General features: G+C 38.9%; 1 protein-coding gene across 2 annotated transcripts; it reads left to right on the top strand.

Moving 5' to 3' along the window:
* Positions 1–7,704: 7,704 nt before the first annotated feature.
* On the top strand, positions 7,705–13,501 carry LOC133922298 (gamma-secretase subunit APH1-like). Of its 2 annotated transcripts, XM_062367565.1 has the most exons (7): positions 7,759–7,901; positions 8,500–10,259; positions 10,448–10,603; positions 10,737–10,822; positions 11,567–11,692; positions 11,908–12,035; positions 13,112–13,501. In XM_062367565.1, the coding sequence occupies exons 2-7, from the start codon at positions 10,225–10,227 to the stop codon at positions 13,250–13,252; spliced, it is 672 nt and encodes a 223-aa protein (XP_062223549.1). In that variant the 5' UTR covers positions 7,759–7,901; positions 8,500–10,224; the 3' UTR covers positions 13,253–13,501. The 2 variants fall into 2 exon arrangements, with proteins under 2 accessions (XP_062223548.1, XP_062223549.1); XM_062367564.1 differs by lacking the exon at positions 8,500–10,259 and having other exon boundaries at positions 7,705–7,901.
* Positions 13,502–13,743: the final 242 nt, after the last annotated feature.

Here is a 13,743-nt window from a genome sequence, read left to right as displayed (position 1 = left end):
GGGGGTATTTATAGCCTCAACCTCGAGAACTAGCCGTTGCTCCAACGGCTCAACTTTTCTATATATACGCCAGATGATCCGATGTAAATAGCATTGTACTCACCGAACCATCTGGTGTGTACATTTTCCATGAACTAGCTGTTGGAACCCCATTCGCAGAACATGTGAACACTGGATGCTCTAGCGTGTTCACCAGCTCTATCGTTGGACCATCCGGAACATACACTCGAGCCGACCGAGCCACTTCTTCACTGTTCATTGTCCGACATGTAGATCTTCAGAGTGTCAGACCATTTTGCGTGTACAACCACGCCAAACTAGCCATTGAAACCTTCTCTAGAAAAATCATTCCGGTGCAACCATCCGGCATATACAATACTGAGCGCCGGACCATCCGGTGTGTTCAAACACTTAAACCTTTTTCTAAAAGAATACTCTGGCATTGCCAACTTCCCGTCACCGGACCATCCGGTGAGTTCAACACCTTAAGTCTTCCTTCTGAACAAATGCTCCGGCGTGTACAAATGTTGCAGCGCCAGACCATCCAGTAAGAACACTTTTTTGGACTTCTTTCAATTCAATCCTTCTTGAGTTTGGCTTTGGTGGCTTCTTCATGTATTGCATCCATGAGACCTACTAAAACATATACTTGACAAACATGTTAGTCCAATTGACTATGCTGTCATTAATCACCAAAATCATATGCATGCCCTAAAATGGCCACTACAAACTCTCCAAGGGCATGTTTGCTACACCCTTCGATCAGCAATGGCATCATAAGATACTTCTACTTCATACACATATAAGCTGGAAGGTTGTAGATACATAGAGTCATGGGCTAAGAGCTATGACTACTGCCCATGTTGTCGAAAGGAATCATCCCATCTGTACTCAACCCGAACCTTATATATCTCACGTCATGTGCGAATGTCTTCTTGTATTTTATATCAATATTCCTCCATTGCATGACATGAGCGAAGCGTCTGAGCATTCCGTCTTTCTTGCGCTCTTCGACGTGTCATCGCATAAACTAGGCATGTCTTTTGTTCACAAATAATCACTTCAAATGGAGGATTATAGGGAAATACCACACCACCTTAGTGGAGGATCTTTTCTTCTTACGTTTCACCCCCACATCATCATCATTGTTATGCCGCTTGTACCGTGATGCTCCGCACACCGGACATGCATCCAATTTTGCAAAATCTTTATGATAGAGTATGCAGTCATTTGAACATGCATGTATTTTCTCTATTTTCAAATCCAATGGGCATACAACATGTTTGGTTTGGTACATGGTTTCAGGCAACATGTTCCCCTCTGGTAGCAAGTCACCCAAGAAACAAAACAATTCATTGAAGCCCTTATCCGACCAACTATTGCTACCTTCAGTTGTAGCATTGTCAGTATCGTATGCAGCTTTGTGTGCTCATCTTTACAAATTCAAAAACAAGAATGTTTTAGAGTCCTCTATCATACGCCGGAACTTTTGATGTTGTCTCTCATTGGTGAAGTCCCCCTCCCCATCTCGTAACATCTGATCTATGTCATCTTCATCATCGTGGACCAAAGTATCTTTGAACATCACCATATCATTGTCTTCATCAGCCATCATATCGTTGCTTATGTCTTCTTTGATAGTGGGTTGTCCTTCATGTTCAAAATTCTCATCTTCACTGTGTTTGGTCCAACATGTATAGCTAGGTTTGAAACCCCTCTGAAGCAAGTGTGCACGTATCTGCGCTATGCTTGAAAACTGCATCTCATTCTTGCAATCATTGTATGGACAACATATATAGTCATCATAATTAATTGACTTGCATGCCGTGACAACACTCAAAAAAATTTCCATGCTATTAAAGAACTCTGGCCGCAACAGTCAACATCGTACAACCATATTCGATCCATCTGCAATTTTATCGATTATTATAAATCCATTACATTAATATAAAATAATAATCAATTTAATTAATTATTATCAATAAAATACAATATAATGTTAAATAATGATAAATAAATTCATACCTAGAATATGCAAACCTAAAATCGATTATGTTAAATTTACTAGGTCAATTAGAGCTCTAACTCCTTCAAAATTCATCATCATAGAACAAGCATATATTTTCAAAATCTAGAGCAATCTAACAAATAAATCTAAGTACTAATAAAATGTAGATGAACCTACTTACCTAGATAATGTATATCTAAAATCGATTAGCTTAAAAATTCATCATCATAGAACAAGCATATATTTTCAAAATCTAGAGCAATCTAGCAAGTAAATCTAAGTACATATGAAATATAGATAAACTTACTAACCTTGAAGCACCTAGGTCACGTCGATTCTACCAAATTTTGAAGCCTCGCTGCGCAAGCTCGCCGCAAAGAGACGTCATGCGCCGAGCAGAACAGAGCTCCTATTATACAAACCAACGGTATTGTATCACTGCCGGTTTGTAAAAAAACTGTCAGTGATAGTACTTATCACTTCCGGTTCTCAACAGCTCACTGATTGATCAGCGGTTGAATCTTGTGAACCGGTAGTGATACCTTATCATTGATGGTTATTTTTGAACCAGCAGTGAAGAGTGGGTGCGGATGAATCTTTCTGTAGTAGTGTGAATATCTAGTTATGTCAATTCATATTCATGTACTAGTTGTGCTTGGAGGTTCTGTCTTTTATTTGGATCAATGCTAGTTATTCGTGTCGCTTTGTTGATTAAAATGCTTTCTGTTTAATCAATTAACCTTGTGTCCTTCCATTATTTAACCTTGTGTCCTTCCATTATTTAATCCATGCATCATGATATATTGAATGTTCTATTCCTAGCTTTGAAAGGATTTGATGTTGAAAAGGATAATCTGATATATTGAATCAAATGTGTGGTTTGAAAGAATGTTTCGTTCTCTCATCTTGTAAATTCTTTGCAGGTTCACAAAAGTTGAGGATGACTTCTCTTCATGGAAAAAATGTGGAAAATAAGATTTTACAAGCAAGTTCTAGTGCAATGCATAAATCTTGTTATCATTTTGCACAAAGGAATATGAATTACAAAGTCAAACATTAAATAGCTAAAATGATTGACTACAATATTTGTCCTCTACATACACCCTCTGCTTTGTAAAATATATTTTCAGTGAACAAAAGCTGAGGACGACTTTTCTTGAAGTGGGGGAGGATGAAGTGGATCACATCAGGACATCAATGTAAAATCTTAATCTAGGTGAAAGCTATGCTTAACTCCAAATCATATTATTTTCACATGGCAAAACTACTACTTCGCTTATATGAATACATATTAAAACTTGTTGGAAGAGTTAGATGAGGTCGCACAAACAAGACATTGCTTTAACAACAAAGGTATCTTCAATGTCCAAGGAGATTGCCTCAATGACCAAGAAGATTGCTTCAACAACAACGACAATCATGAACAAGATGGTCTTCTCAAGGACAAAGAATGTTGTTGGCATGAAAATGATCCTTTACTTGTCAAGGACAAATAAAATGCAACAGAGGATGTAAACCAAGGATTGGTTACAGCCAGTCCTACCAAATCAACAAGTGGTCACGTAAACCAAGGAATCGATCACATAAACCAAAGACCGATTGCGCGTCACCGAACCAAGAAGTTACAACAAAAAGGTGAACTCGCTCCTTGTTGAATTTGGCTTCACCTTAGATGAGGTTTGCGTGAAGAAAAGAAGGATTACATGGAGGCAGAGTGCAACATTGGAGTTCACTGCTTGGTGATAACTGCCTCTGATTCCAAGAGTCACGCGCACTAACCTCTCATGTTTCAGCATGCATAATACATATGGATGGAAAGATAATCAAGTCTAGTTTCACCTGCAATAAAACAACTTGTCATTTGGACTTTCCAATAAGGAGTAATGGCCGTTTTAATGAAGACTGCACGGGAAGCCAGAAGGTTGTGCAAGACTCTGCGAGATTGCTTCTTTGTTACCTTTGAGCTAGCTTATCTTCAAGGAAACTCAAAGGCCCGTTCACGCCTAATTCTTATGTTTGACAACTCCCAACTGGTTCTCCTGCTCCGTTTGATTGTAGGTTGGTAACTTAGAGTGTGGTTGGGTGAATCCTCGATTCCGGTTGCCGAATAGAGACTAGGTTGGCTTTGAGTACATTTGTCAGGTTGCACTGTTATCTTGGCCGTTTTTAGCTAGTTATCTTGGTTCTTGATCCTACGTCGTGAAGATCAGGACCCATGTTGTATCATCTGGTATTAGAGCTTTCGTTGCCACGGTAGGATTTTTTTACCCTTAGCTACATATATTTGTTTTTGTCCTACCCACAAAAAGGCTACAAAAAATATAACCCTTTGTTTCGATATGTTATTTTTGTGAGTTTGGTTAAGTCCCAGTCCATTTAGAGTCTTTGTTTTAGTTGCTGATAATCTTTTCCTTTGCGTGTTCTTTATGCCGTTATATATCCTTGTGTCTTTTCATATCAAGGTCTGAAAATTCCACAAAAAATATATATCATCATAGCCTAAATTTTATCCTTTGCGAAAACTTTTATCCTATCAAGTTCTAGCATTTGGTTGTGCTTGGGTTCTATCTTGAAGTTGTACCAGTATTGTATTTGATTTTCTGCTATTAGAATTGTGCAAAAAAGTTGTCAAAGAGAGAGAAAAAAAGATTACTGACAAAAAAAAAAGAGAGAGAATGAGAAAGAAGTGAAAGGAAAATGAGAAATATCAATTGTTTATGTGCACAAGCGTTGAACTCTCCCATCAAGTTGTGCGATCAGTTTGCTATCATATTCTTGGAGCAATTTTTGCTAGGTCTAATTTGTAAACCATCCATCCCAAAATCTATTTTTTTTCTTTGCATGTGAGTTCAACCGTTTACATCATTCATATCTTGTGGTTAGTACTAGGTATTGAACTTCTAGTTTAAATTGTTACTTAGCTTTATAATATCAAGAATTTAGATTGCTCCTTGTGCGTGAACTCCCCACTAAACTCCACAAATAAGCCACTGTAAACGGAATTTTGTTTGTGTATTGGCTTGATCATCACTTTTACCACCACACATATACTTTTGTAATTTGCAGGGAAATTATAAGAGATTTAGTTGGTAAGAGAAGCGAGGTTATTTGAATTCCACATATTTTTCTAATCAACATATACGCTTGTTGTTTCGAAAAGAGATTAACCATGGCAGGTCCACTTTCATTCTTTGCAAGAACTGATCCGGAGAAATACCTTGTTTAGGAGGAATATGAACTTGAACACCAAGGTTTTTCAGAGGCGAAGAAGGTGTTGTGAGCTGCACTTGAATTTGAAGATTATGCTTGTGACGGGTGGAAGCGATATCCTCAAAAACGCTTCATCAAGAGTTGGGAAGACTTGAAGAAAACAATGAGAAAGGAGTTTGTGGCAAGAGAATATGGGCTGATTTTACTTCGTCGTTTGAAGCATGTTGGGGATTGGTCTCACATGCCTCTTCAGATGGTGAGTCGAAGTCCATTGGTGGCGTACACTGATGAATAATGCAGTTGTGTTTTAGAAAATGCAGGCGAAGCCTTTGGCAGGCCTTCGGATGGAGACCAAAGGTCGACCCGCGGTGCCAAGTATCAGTGCAGGCAAAGCCTCTGGCGGGCCTTCGGACGGAGACTAAAGGTCAACCCGCGGCGCCGAGTAACAGCGCAGGCGAAGCCTCTGTAGGGCCTTCGGACGGAGACCGAAGGTCGACCCGCGGCGCCGAGTAACAGTGCAAGCGAAGCCTCTGTAGGGCTTTCAGACGGAGACCGAGGTCGACCCACGGCGCCAAGTAACAGCGCAGGCGAAGCCTCTAGAGGACCTTCGTACGGAGACCGAAGGTCAACCCACGGTGCCAAGTATCAGCGCAGGCGAAGCCTCTGGCAGGTTTTCGGACGGAGACCGAAGGGTGACTCGAGACGCAGCGTCAAAGCTAGTCGAAGGTGCTATGAAAGCCCATCTGCGACTGGCCTTATGGGGGCTCGGGCGAAGGAGCGGCGTCCGTCGAAACCCATGTAGCCGTCTAGGAGGTAATTGTAAATGTGTAAATGTATTTAATGGTACCAAAATACCCTAAATAGATCGGGAATGTGGCAATTAAAAAATACCTAAAGACTAAATTCCGAGCGTGCATGCTCTTGTCGTGCGGTATGCACGTTCGTATCAGCCGTTCATTGAGCACCAGATGTTATTGGCTCGTGTGCTGTTGCATGTATGCAGAAGAGAAAGATGACAAAATTGGTGACGTCATTCACATATAACTCCATTTCAAAACTTTAAAAAACCATATTTTTCAAACCGAGCATCTAAATTAAAATCCGATTGCACCATTGTGTTTCGTGCGATAAAAGCTTCAAAACTAGACCCCAGTTCAGTATATTTTGATGATATTTTTTAACATCAACTTCATATAAAAAAGTGCTTCTATGTGTATTATAATTTGCTTATAATTTTTTGAAAACTTGCTCATGACTTTACAAAAATTGCTTATTCGTCGAAATGTGTTTCTCAAATCTGTACCCAATTATGCTAATTTTGCTTTTCAAATTCACATAATATGCTTTTCTAGTTCATATGAATTGCTCGTAATTTGGAACCAATATATTTTTTTATGAGTTTACACGGATTTGAGTTTTGCAAATTGAAAAAATTTACTTTTTGGATTTTCTGGATTGCTTGGGTGCGCCTCTTTTTTTTGTTGTATTGTCCTGCTAGTCTTTGTTAGGATTACTAAAAATGGAAAAGATGGTCAGATGAAATGCTTTTTCACAGCATATGAAATGCTTTTCCATAGTATATAAAATATTTTTTTCAATACATAGGAATTTTGCCTATGGACATAGAAATTTGCTTTTTCCCAGGTGTTATCACAGGCGCGTTCTGCATGCGGATGCCAATTTTCCCTGATTAGAAAAATAATTAATTAAGTATTTTCCTAATTAAGGATGTGCATGCTATTCGCTTATAGCATGCACAGTCAGTATTTAGTAATGTCTAAAAAAATAATATTGTAAGTTATATCGTAGAGTGGTTAAGTACGAGTTATAAATAGACTGTTACTATAACTTATGTGACACATTAATAAGACCATATCTTCCTATAAACTCGTGTTGTATCTTGCTACCTTTGACGCTCTCTCTTGATCGAAGACTTCCCTGTTTGTTAACTTAGCCACCAACAAAGCGCATTAAGCAAGGAGATAAATCTGTTCAAATTTAGTTCAAAACATAAAATGAATAATTATCAGCAATCAGTCGAGTGTACCTGGTCACAAGGCCCAACATGCTACAATATGCACGGTCACACGACCAAAAAGAAGGTAAAAAGTTTTATACAGCCAGTGCTCGTATCATGCACATAGTAAATTTCATTTCATTTCATTGTAAAGATTGCTGAGCATCCATACCACACGCTAGATCTTACGATCCACCATTTGAAGGGTACTGGGCAATGAAATGAGATGGTAAGTAACCCTCTTTTTATCTAAGTGGTCAGATCACTTTGTTTTTTGAGAGGTAGGTCATCAAATCGCTTGGCAAGCCAGTGGTACTAAATGGCTCTTTGAATAATCGAATAATTTTATCTATATCACTATTTTAAATATACTTTTCATTTATATCACTAATATGTTATTAACATAATTAATGGTATAGATAAAAAGTATATCTAAAATTATGATACGAATGCAAATTCCCTAGAATAATCTGCCTCCCCTCCCCTGTTCCCGAAATTAGCCTTCCTCTCACACCGGCGGCGTGCGGGAGGCCGGGTTGCGAGAGGAGATCAGATGACGGTGGCGGCGGGCGTGGGGTACGCGCTCATCGCGCTGGGCCCCGCCCTTTCCCTCTTCGCTGGCGTCGTCGCCAGGAAGCCATTCCTCGTCCTCACCCTCCTCTCCAGGTCTTCCCCCCAAGCCTCGCCCGTTTCTTCAACCTCTTCCGTTGCGTTTGGGTCAGATCATTCGTTGCCTTCAAGTAAAATCGAACGGTCAGCTCCTCGCCGGGAGACGGTACCAACCGAGCTAAGCTCCTCGTTGCGTTTGGGTCAGATCATTCGTTTGGGTCCGCTCCTCGCCGGGAAACGGTACTAACCGAGCTAAGCTCGGCTTGCAATTGGGTAGGAGATGGGGAGCATTTGTTCCCGTGTGGGGATTCGTGAGGGAAAGGCCGCTTCTTGGTTTACTTGTGCTAGGGTTTAGCAGTTTCTTGCGGATCCTACTCTTTTTGATTAATTTGTTGGTTTGGTGCTGGAGAGCCCGATCCGGATACTGCTAGTTACCGTCAACTCACATGGCGTGTACTGTACTTGATTTACCTCTGTTTGCCAAATCTGTGAATCTGGTTTGGAATGAACGTTTGGAATTCAGACCTGTAAAACTTGCACTATTGTGCATATGATACTCTCCCTATGTAGTTAGAGACCCAAAGTTTGCTGAGCGCCTATTCCCTGTGTTGCTGCCTTGCTGGAATTCCTTCTCATCCATTTTCTTGGTTTGCAGCATTCACATAATTCACATTGGCGCTATATACCATTGGGACTTCACTTGATAGTTCTGACACTACTGGAAACATAAGAAGTGATAAAGAATGTTTTTTGGCACCATTGCCGACTAAACTGCTGAGAATGAAAAATATTTTTTTTTCTTGATGACATTGATATAAATATAGGTGAACTTTACTACAAAAAGATTGGTTGTCAGTTTCTACCAATGTTCTCAAACTTGGCAACTAGTACTCACTCGGTCACCTCATCTTGTAGCAAATATATGGGAATTGGCCTTGTATTTGGTCTTATAACCATTCTTTTCTTAATTTTGAATTGTACATATATGTTCATATAGTATCAAAACGGACACTTAATGCATCCCTTTGTGTATAGGCTTGTAAAAAAATGCATCTTTCAAATGTCACCATTGATTGCTTGAAGGATGCAAAAGAAATGGTGATTTATCATGAAACTTGAAATTGGCATATGAGGGCTCTAAAGATCAAAACTAAGGAAAAAGTGATGTCATCAGTTATGTAACTGTAAGTCAACAAGAAGGATATAAGCAAGAGCAAATTTGACGTATAGGAAGGACTAAAAGGTGCATGTGTGTGTGGTGGACCTTGGGCCGAACCAAGAAGTGAGAACAAACTAGCTGCCTAGGATTTATGTGCATCTAACCACCTTGTAACTGGTAACCGCTCGGTTAGGTCGAGTAAAATTGTTAGCTATTCGGCTTTGGTTACTTGTAACAGTTTAGGCCACCTGTTATGATTACTTAGCCAGTCAAACCTCTCTTAGAGCATTTTCTGCTATGTTGCTACCACATATGAGTATCCTGACATTATACCTCTACAAGTATTGAATCTGTGTGTTCTCCAATGGAATGCAGTGTTAGAAATTACCCCAGAGAACTCAGAGATTAAATTAATGGATGTATCCATTATCTGGGATCGGAGAACTTGGGGCAGGAGAAATTGTTCTTATTATAAGGTGTAAACTGACATACCTAATTTACTAATTAGTACTTGCTTCATGGACTTTGCTCTAAGTCTTATCTATATTTTTTTGGAATATGCAATCCAGACAAAGTAGTGCGACCTTTAGAAATACATTCACAATATCTCATTTTGCCCTTGATTTGGAGATGTAGAATATAGAAAGGCTCAGTGCTTGCTGGTATCAGTGAATGGTTTACATTCTTAATTGAACCAGATAAAAATGAGAAGCCTATGGAAACCTTTGTAACTCCTTTTTTTATTAGGGAGCATTCTCTTGTACTTTATAACTACTTTGTATGAATTTGGTTGACCTCCTTTCGTATGAAATTTCCGCCCAGCAGACAGAGTACTACGTAGGTGAAAAAGGAAACTCCTCATAGAGATATCTGTTTGATCACTTTCAAACAACATGTAAGGGTTCGAGGTCATCTGAAAGTAAATGTTTCAATCCTCAGCTATTTTCTATTATCAGAACTGTAGTTCCATAGTCCAAAACAGAGCAATGTCAGGGAGTAGGGATTGTACTTTTTAATCAGGCGAGGCATGTAGACTTATTGGAGTTCTCTTTTAGCTTCAAGATTATTGTCTAATTTGGGAAATTTTTCTCCATATTCTTCTAAAATTTTTATGCTCGACTCTTCTTAATTTGTTAATTTTGAGTTATATGCTCGATCCTCAATATGAGAATGAGCATTTTACAAATTTAGCAAAGGAAACAAGAAACTGTCTTTCTCTGTATGCACGTTGGCTTCAGGGCCTCAATGACACTAGGGTGAGTACCCCATTTCCCACCATTGCTACTCTATTCTATCCAAATCCCAAACACACATAAGTGAGTTACTTGTGTTACTCTTTAGTGTCTGAAATACAAAAGACTATTCTATGTTCTATTATAAACTTTGAAATGGAAGGACATTATCGTGGTTTAAATGTTAACTTTTGCTTTACCTTTTCGTGCAGCACCTTGTTTTGGCTTATAAGTTTGATAATCCTCTCGGGAATATGGAGAGGATTTCTTCCTATAACATCAGGAGCTTGGTGGCCATATGCAATTCTGATCCTTACATCTGTTGCATTGCAAGAAGGCACTCGTCTTGTGTTTTGGAGGCTATACAAGTAGGTAAACCGCATCAGAAGTAGAAGTTTTCCTTTTTTTGATAATCTATGTTCTTATCTACTGAGGTGATGTAAATATGGAATAGAACGTAATTCCTTTCCTCATGATATATGGTGATAACTATTTTCCTAGGAAACTGGAAGAGATGCTAGATTCCTTTGCAGACAGAATTTCTAAGCCACGTCTCAGTTTGACAGACAAGATGCTAATTTCGTTAGGTAAGTTATTGTGATACAAGATGAAAATGATCTTTTGTCCGTTCAAGAATGACCCAAATGTTTCTTCACTTATCATTTTATATAAACTATTTGTCTGTTGCTGCCTTATGTTCTGCCCAGAGTCTTAAATTTGAATAAATGTGTACATATTGTAGTTGTACTTGTATATGTGACGAATTATGCCCCCATTCTACAGGAGGGCCATGTGTTGCAGTTTTTTCATTGCAAGAGTTGCACGTCATGTTATTTATAATCAACCAGCATTTTTTTTCTATTTTTCTGGTAATTGTTATTCATTCTGATTCTGCTAATTGTTGATTTGAAACTAGAAAGTCCTCAAAACGTAAACTTGGTTCGGATTGCTAATTCAAGTGAATACTCGAGGATGTGCATTTACTTATGAGTAAATTTCACCAGACTACACTTTTTTTCACCTAACTATAAAAAAACTACAACTTCTGGGACCAATTTCACATAACTACAACTATTTGTGCCCCTAATAACACAAAACTACAATTTTGTATGGTGAAAAACAGAGCAAATTAGTTGTAGTTCTGTGAAAAAGTTGTAGTTTTGTGTTACTAGGGGCCCAAATAGTTGTACTTCGGTGAAACAGCTCCAAAAAGTTGTAGTTTTTTTATAGTTAGGTGCAAATAGGAGCATTTGTTCTTTGCTATCATTCTAGGATGTCACAAATTGTAACTGCTACTGTTCGCTCACTTCTGTTTGAAAATGTTTGTGCAGCTGGTGGTTTAGGTCATGGAGTGGCTCATGCAGTATTTTTCTGTCTCAGCCTTTTAACTCCGGCATTTGGTAGAGCCACATTTTATGTTGAAAGGTGCTCAAAGATGCCATTTTTCCTTGCGTCAGGTAAGTGTTTTTTCCTTACTCCCTAATATGACTTATCACCAAGGAAGGGAATAAGCATTCAGACTAATTGGAAACGAATTTGTAAAATGTCTCTTCCGGCTATGATGCACAATTTTATGTCATGTTGTCAGCATATTTTGTTTCTCCCATATCTTAGTGATGTCCTGAATTTGTTTTGCATAATATCCACTCTTATCCCTGTGTGCTATTTTCAGCCCTTATTGCACTTGGATTCTTGGTCATCCATACGTTCTCAATGATTATTGCTTTTAATGCATATGATGAGAGAAAGAAAAGTGACCAAATCTTCGTCCCAATTGTTCATTTGACTGCTGCTGTAATGGTAAGAACTAGGTCTTATATTGTTTTTGTTGGATTGATTCACTTAATGAACGTGATAATGCTTGAACAGATTTATCTTTGTTTTTATTTTCATGACTTTGTGTATACCATTCATTGTTTTCTTCTAACCCCAAGATAAAAAACAGTGACCACGACTCCATGAGCAGCTTTGACCTTTTTGTAAAATGTTCTTATGCTAAATTGTGCCACTTATGTTGGGTCCTGCTAATAAAATCCTTTTTAACTTGTATTGATAAAGTCATGTCCTTTTATAATTAACGTGATGTTCTAGTTGATGAAAGTTGAACGTGAAATAACAAATAGTTGCTGCAAAGTAAAGTTAATCATGAAAGAACTGCATAATCTCATGTTCATTTAGACAATGTTTATAATGAACTAAATTGCCTGGCCTTAAAATATAGTAAAATGTTTCTTTTGCAAAGAGAAATCTAGTAAAATGTACAGTAACATTATGTTGATTTTAATTGAGTGTTTTTATTCACGGCCACGGAGGCCAAGTGGATTGATGCATTGACCATTGGTTGGTCGAGGTTGCCCAGCTAGGCGCCCAGTTGTCATGGCGGTGCCTAGGGTTGCGTAGGCGAGAGGGAGAGGGAAGCTTCTTTTTCTATTTTTGCATAATCTGAAATCACAAGGGCCTTGGTTTATATAATGCAGATCATAGGTTAACCTACTTGATCAGCCAAATCTAGAAGATAAGATTATGATATAACCAATTCAACTTAGTAAAACTAACTAGGTGAAGTCTCTATCTTATGTTCCTCATGCCATGGGCCCTAGAGCACCGGCTCCCCTTGCATCGGCCTGGGCCTGGCCTGTAGGGAATGCCGCACCTATTCACTGTTTTGTTGTGGTTTTGCAAAGGCAACTTTCATATTGAATGGTACGGTCGAAACATTGTCTAATTTCCGTGATTATGGTATTATTTACATCTCAACCCAGTAATGATTAGTAGCACATTGCTACCGGATCTTGGTGCTTTCAGACAGTATGATTTGAACAATGCACTGCTGAACTTGAGCCTGACCTTATTGTATGTCCTTATGTTCATTTCAGACACTCGCTAACCTCGCCCCAGGAGGCTGTCTCATTGGTACACCTCTGTTGTTGGTCATGGCTGCGCTGACCCTGCTGTACTGCTGGCGAGTGGTGTGCCGGAGATTAACTGAGCACCATCATCGCCAGCTTAGCAACTAATTCTTTGCCAGTGATCCTTACATGGAATTTCCCCATGTGTGTTCTAAGCTGTTGTAAGGTTCATGTACTTACCGGTCTAATGCAGTAGCGAGCTTGGTTGCTGACCATCCCTGGTATTTTTCCCGACATTTTTGGATGTAAAGGTCCAGGAGAAATATGAGCTGTTCTGTTGTACGCTCTGTTAGGACTCAGGACACCAGCACTGTTTGGGATGAGTATATAAAATGACGCCTTCCATACTGTCTTGTATAGCCGCCGTTATTCTTTTTCTTTCGTTGTTTCAATCATTCACACCATTCATCGAAGAAAATTCAACGTCTGCAAAGGTAGGCTTCAACCCATGGAGGCCAACCGGACGGATCAAGTGTGCGGTTATAATTTTTTTTCTTTTTTGAGACCGTGCAGCTACAAATAGATTTTTCAAAAAAATATTATTATTATTTTAATGAAAAATTGTAAGAATAATATCTATTTTTTTGCCGAAATAGTAC

Source organism: Phragmites australis, chromosome 6, assembly GCF_958298935.1.
Source record: "Phragmites australis chromosome 6, lpPhrAust1.1, whole genome shotgun sequence".
NCBI lineage: Eukaryota > Viridiplantae > Streptophyta > Magnoliopsida > Poales > Poaceae > Phragmites > Phragmites australis.
The sequence above is the reverse complement of the archived record's forward strand: the minus strand, read 5'-3'. Positions and strand labels throughout refer to the sequence as shown.